Below are 6,736 nucleotides of genomic sequence, written 5' to 3'. Positions count from 1 at the left end.
AATAAGCCGTGATTCCCAACCCCATTTTGTGGCCCCGCTATGGGCAAAGATATTCACTGCACAGAAACAGAGAACATTGCCATCTGCTTCTTATCTTAACAAGCCTCGCATTTAATTAGACTAGCCCTCGCAAATTGGAGCTCGTAAATCAAAGTTTTTGCAAATAATTAGATGGGACGACTAAAAAAAAATAGCGTGGTCGGTCACTGACCCCTCGGGGAGGCCGCGCACTAAAACAAAGATCATTCACCCCTCGCCCCTTCTACGCAACCCCCTCCCCTTCGTAACTTAATACCTCCACTCTCTTGTTCGCGCAGTTTCATGCGCGCAGACGCGCTCCGTCTACTTTACCCAGAGCGATTCTTCTCTCCAGATAATGTTATTTTTGTCCCACTTCACCCCCGTCTCCCCACCCCATGTGTCCTGATAAGGCGGTTAGAAGGGTTGTGCGCGGTGAGAGGTTGGAGAAGGTTATGCATGCGCGAGGGCATTGCCCCGCCGCAGCCAAGCAGTCGCGTCGCATGCACCTATCACCTAGACGCAATATCTGCAAGACCCAAAACATGTGCTTCTTTTAATTTTTTGAGGGTAAATAGGGGAAAGGGTAGATAGTTCCCATTCGATTCAGTATAAGAGACCGTGTGATGGTAGGGGTTAACTCAAAATTGAAAGATATTCTGCAGTAGGCCTATGTGTAACTTCTCCACGACACCGTGCAAAATTGTACCTCGGGTACAAGGAAGAATGTCGTACAATTATAATTCAAAATTTGTAAATTTACAAGCACTGCGTATGAACTGGGAATCGAATGACGAGAAAGAGTGGGAGGTTGTAGAAGTACAGGAGGGGGAAATCACTTGGGTTCGTAGCATACGGGCTATTTCTGCCATTTCGGTTATCTCACGGTTATTTCGCAGTATTTCGGGGATACTTCGCGACTATCTCGGGTCTATTTCCCTGTACTTCGCCCTTATTTCGAACTTAATATTTCGGGGGAAGGTGAGTGAACTATTTTGCGAGCGACTTCCCCCTCGGTTGTACATCTACAACCTACAACTCATTTTTAAAATGGTTAATTACAAAATATATCGTCGTAAATGTACGAACACTTTTCTCACAGTGGAAATAGACGCCATGTTAATTTATTCATATTGCTTTGCTTAGGCCGTGGTCGTTTCTGTCATGACACTATTTATGGTCTGCAACAAAAACGTCAATCTTGCCACGACAAGTTTGAATCGTAGGCACCAGTCCAGTCGCGTCCTTCGTCGTCGGAGCGCCGGGAGTGTAGGCTGTCCTGTCGCTCCGTCGTGTCTTGCGGGGTTGCCTAACCCGGAGTTGACAGGCGCTTCAGCGACTAACTCGGCCGCTGCACTGCCGGCTACAATGCACACATACCTTAAAGTACGCATATTTTTTGATTCGATGATGTGGCATGAGGAAAGCATGCAGTGCCGCAGTAAAGGAAATTCCACTTTTACTTTGAAATGTCTTCTTAGCGTACATTTTTGCGCGACTATATATTATGATGAATTTGATGCAGTAAGAACAATCTTGTCACACCGCGGCACATTGTAACAATAACCGGTATGTGACAATGAGTAACTGTTTACAGCAACATGGTAAATATAATGTCTTTTTTTTAGATGTAGAAATAGGGAAAACTTTGAGGAACTCTCCCAATTTTAGCCATTAAATTTGGGGAAGTCTCCTATTTATTTATTTTTTAAAGGGAAATTCCCACTTACGTTTTTTGAGATGACCTTCACAAAATCTAACGAGTACTCCTCAAACTGAAGAAGTTTCTCAAAGCTTTCCAATTTTCCTCAAATAAATCAGTCATTGCCTTTATCATGAAAACGTAGCTGATAGCATGTAGGGAAGCCTTTTTGCGCGCGGTGCCGTCTAGTCGCGACCGGAGAGCGAGATCTGAGACCCAAACCCGTCTTCCACAGCCCACCAAGATTTAATGAAGTTGTCGGCAGGGAAAGGAGCGCGCAAAGACTCCATCCCCACTTCCCCCTCCTCTCCGCACTGCGCTAGTCGGCGCGACACCGGCGTACGGTAGAGCGTCAAAGCATGCCGACCGCGTGGGAAGTGTTGGAGATGGTGACTGAAGAGAGTGAAAAGTGGAGGTGGCGGTGGAGGGGAGGGGGTCTGCGGTGACGCCCTCCATAAGCTGCGGGGCCGCGGGCCGTTTGGAGGTGTCGACCATCAAGGCCGCCGCAACAAACTCGAACAAAACACCTCTCGGCGCGCGGCTATTTCAGGTGAGAGGTCTAGTTGCTGGGGGCGTTTCCTTTTTGCCGACTTCACTGAGGGTTGTCACGGGGTCACGGGTCGTTCGACTAAAATTCTGACCGAATAAAGCACGAAGGACAAAAAATTGTTCTCAAGGTAGAGACTCTACCTGGTACAGTGGCCAAACCTTTTTTTGGATTGGATTTTGATATTCTCTTTCTCCATTCAACCACTAACCGACAATTATTAAGCTGGTGCTAAAACAAACCATCAGGGGACTAATCACTGAAACTCGAGAAGGGACCTAATTGACTTTGTTAATCTTGTTTAGTTATTGCAAGAGGAGCGACATTAAGTTGAGATGCTCGTTTAGAGAGTCCTTTATGCCACATTTTCGGTTTTGAATAACATTCATTTTGAGTTATTTTCCCGAACACATTGCTTTTGCAAAAGTAGGATTATACTGCGCACACCACTCGGCAGCTGCCAGTAATATCATTATATAGGTGAAAACCATAGTTAGTGGTAAACATCGTAGTTATTATTTTTACAGTGTTCTTTCCAATGACTGTGGTATTTATTGTAAACCACCTGGCAAATTTCTCTGCTTTTAGAAAAGTCTGGAGTAAACTTATTTTACCAGGCAGCTGAACCGTTTTCCCCGGCCTTATTTCCCTTTAGTTTTTGTTAGATTCCAGGTTATTTTTTTAAGTTTTAATATAAGCTGCATTATCATTAGAGTGCGTGGTGCTGTTTAACGCATTTCAACGATCATAAACTCATGTTTCTTTTCCTCGGGCGAGCTCAAGTAGAGCACGTGGTGGGCGCGCACCGCAACACTATACGGCCCGCTAGACTACCGATACTATACTGGTTTCCTCCCATAAGACCCGGTAAGGTAACGAAAAAAAAGAAAAACACGCACACAAACGAAAAAACCCGCTACACCTTAGAGGCACGCACGCTCACAGTAACAGACCACCGCATCCACCGATGCGCTTCGAACGACGACAAACTTCCCCTCCAGTGCCTTAGCAGTAGTCATAGACATGAACAATTGCAGAATAAAGCCTTATCTTCAATTCACTGGTAATCGTGTCAATGAACGTATGTCCAAAAAAATAAACTTTTTTATTTTAAGGTATTTTGACACGAAAACTATATATTCTGAAAATAGAGCGAAATTCAATTGACTCGATTTTTTTGGACATACGTTCGTTGGCACAATTACCAGTGAATTTTCGTTTGTGTTGTTGGACTGTATTCTAGGACTAAAATTTTCTCAAGGCATAATGCTTTAGTATTTCTGAGCACTGAGCTTCGTTTCATGTTTTGCGAACTATGCATTGAACAATTATATTTTTTTAAAAAAATTATACGTTTCCTAATATGAGACGACTAGCACTGTTCAATCCTTAGAATTTAGTTTGTAAGGTAGCGAAGCACTCGTCCGCTTTATTGTAACACAAAGCATTTGCTTTGTACTTCAAAGCAATACTTTGTAAGGTTGTAACTGTTTGGTAAGACCATTTGGTTTGTAAATTTGTGTTGGTGCGTCGGCTTTCTTGGCAACTCCTGCGCTCATTGAGTGTGCGCCACACCACACCACGCCCCGCCCCGCCATACCTTGCCACTTGCGGCCCTCCGCTTGGCCCCTCTGCAAAAGCAGAGAAGGAGGAGGAGAGTGTTCTGCTCTATAAAGGACGGCGAGGCAAGGCCAAGACCAGCTCGACCATCAGAGGCGTCGGCGCGCGGTGAGGAAAAGGGGGGGGGGGAGGGTTCACACGCGAATCACTGTGGTCAGAGGCGTGAAGAGCCCCCCTCCTTCCTCCACATCGCTCTTCTGCTGCTGCCTCTCCTCACGAGTACCGCATGCACACGTTCGTGTCGGTACATCGGTAATGGCTGCCCCACCCCTCTATTATTTTCCCAATTTCATGCGGTTGGACCGGAAGGCATGTTTGGCCGCCGCAGGACCTTTCTGAAGGCCCACCAATGTAGAGCCGCGAACACTTTGCAGCTCAATCATTTTCACCCAAGCTTGATCACGCGTTGCTGTTGCACGCTCGCTAAGCGTGTATAAGGGGAGAGCGCTGAGAGATGTTGCAGGCAAAGTGTCAATCGGGCCACGTGTTGCACGGCCTGACTGGCTCATTTACTTAACTGGAGCTGGGACACCTCCAGGGCTCTCCGGTCCTTTCCCCTTCCTTAACCCGTTAAGGCCGTCCCCGTATCAACACGAGGACAGGTACTTTTCAGCTGACAGCGCCGGCCGCGCTGGACCTTGTCCGGAATAACGGGTTGACCACGTTAGCGGCAGCCGGGGCAGGAGGTCCGTAAGGAGGGGAGGGGGGGGAGGGGCGTGACCACACAGGGGCGCCTCAGGACGCGCCCGGCGCACGCACGGCACGCCACTCCCACTTTCACGCAGAGCGGTATCGGTAGCCACGTCATGTCGGCCTGCTTGCTGATGATGACGGAGCACCCTGTTATGCCTCTCTCTCTCTCTCCTTCTCCCTCTCTCTCTCTCTCTCTGTCCCTTCATCTCTCGTCTGCCCCTTGCTCACCTCGTTGGCTCTCCTTTCCTGTACACAATCGCCACCCACTTTTTCTCCATCCCCCTTGTCTTTGCCCAGCCGGGTGTGCTCTGTATACGCGTTCGCGGCAAGTGCTCTGAAGCGACAGACTTTCTTCCTAATTACGCAACTGTTTGTTTGGCGTTATGGACACCAACGAAAACACTTGTTTTTCGTGTAAAAAACCTGTCGGAATTCGACGTCCCTCATAAATGTCTAGCAGAAGCAACCCTATTGTCAGCAGTGTGCATTTTACAAATTATCGAGGGGTTGTCAATTTTGATATTACACTCTTAATGAATTTCGTCATTTCACGATAATAATCTGTCACGAATAATTCGTAATTGGAATTAACGAGTATTATTCGTAATTTTCGGTTACGAACTGTTCGTAGCGGTGTAAAACAAACTATTCGTGACATCACAATTTAATTGTGTCAATTGATCAGGATGCTAGGATGTTTGTTTTAAAAATCCTTGTGTCCAGGATCGTTCATTTGGGACATTAACCGAGTTCCGAATTGTTCGTTATTCTACGAATGTATTCGTTACATTAAAATTACCAAGAGTGTGTGTAAAAAAATTAACTTGACATTTTTCGTGAGATTACGATATAATTTCCAACAGTGTACTTTGTTACAGCGGAATATTACATCAGTATTACACACATTACCATATACTACTATGATACTACATACTACCCGGTAATACTGCAATATTACAGTTATTATATTACGTCAATATTACATATTACTTCAGTACAAAAGGCACTAATTTTTAGCGTATCAGTGCCTCTTGGTCTAGCTATTCCAAGAGCATTCTGAGCAGATTCGTACGCTGCAAAACCAGTTCACTTCAAGTAAAGACTGTCTGACACTTCGATTTTTCGATAGTCCAACTTCAGCATCTATATAACATGTCGTCATGTTTGTATGTGAACCACGGTCATTAGAGCACGTGCATCGAAGTTTGAATTCTCACATGGAGTTTAAGATGAGAAGCTCGTTTGTAAGGGAGGAGAAACGGGTGTCCAGTGGTTAATCAGGAAGATGACTGGAAATAAATGAGAAATTACACGCTCTACGTACTGCTAGAGACTTGAAGTCCTGGCAGAGCGAGAGAGTGCTTCCCTAACCGAAGCTTATAGGTCTCTAGGGAGGGGAGATGGCAGTTAAGAACTATGTTAAATATTTAGACTAAACAAATGGTGGGTGCTTAAAAAGGAACAATCTTCTCCCGACTGGTCCAGTTTTAGAGTGACACACCGATCTTACATACTCCATTCTGGACATATACATCCCGTTATTCCTTTGATATTCTGTTGTGGAGCCGCTGTAATATGTTTAAGTGTACTTTGCGCGCGACTTGGCGCATCCGCAAGTTCGAAATCATCAGCCAAAGGACTTTAAAACACCCAGCCTCAAATGTATAAGTTATGTGTAGTGTTTTTTAAGTGTGCTCAAGAATGTCACTCATTCGTAAGTGTACTCACCAACAGCACTGGCGTTCTCATGATGACGGCGATGTAATCCCACAACTGGCTCTGAGAACTCACAAGGACCTGACGTCCACCGCACTAGCACTCACTGCTCTCCACCACAAGCTTTTCGTAGCACACACTCACTAGCACTTCACACACACGCTAGCAGGGGAACTTCTCCTGACCCTGACCCTATGTACGGCGTTAGTCCGGCGGCGCGGTCGCCTCGGGGCCATCCTAGGGGCGCAGCGACCAGGGCGGCCGAGGGCGAGGCACGGGCCGCGGGCACTCGGTACCGACACTCAGTGACGCCACGGGGACTACCGGCGCGGCCAGGACTGCAAGACGCACTGGAGGAGCCGGCGGGGCAGGCGGAGCCGCCGCGCCTGCACGCGCTGCCAAGCCGCCCGGCGGCCCAGCCGGCGCGCGCCCCGCCACGC

The 6,736-nt window shown here is 47.0% G+C and overlaps 1 protein-coding gene across 3 annotated transcripts in view; it reads right to left on the bottom strand.

Moving 5' to 3' along the window:
* The window catches only part of LOC113212731 (histone-lysine N-methyltransferase 2D-like), a 14,954-nt gene extending 8,290 nt beyond the window's left edge, over positions 1 to 6,664 (bottom strand). For all 3 annotated transcript variants that reach the window (XM_026431535.2, XM_026431552.2, XM_026431543.2), the window contains exon 1: positions 6,309 to 6,664. In XM_026431535.2, coding sequence (XP_026287320.1) covers positions 6,309 to 6,329 — 21 coding nt within the window. In that variant the 5' untranslated portion in view covers positions 6,330 to 6,664. The remainder of the gene's footprint in view (positions 1 to 6,308) is intronic.
* Between the last annotated feature and the right edge of the window lie 72 nt (positions 6,665 to 6,736).

This window comes from Frankliniella occidentalis, unplaced genomic scaffold, assembly GCF_000697945.3.
Source record: "Frankliniella occidentalis isolate FOCC.00 unplaced genomic scaffold, Focc_3.1 Scaffold10, whole genome shotgun sequence".
Classification (NCBI taxonomy): Eukaryota; Metazoa; Arthropoda; class Insecta; order Thysanoptera; family Thripidae; genus Frankliniella; species Frankliniella occidentalis.
This window is presented reverse-complemented; position numbering and strand designations above follow the sequence as displayed.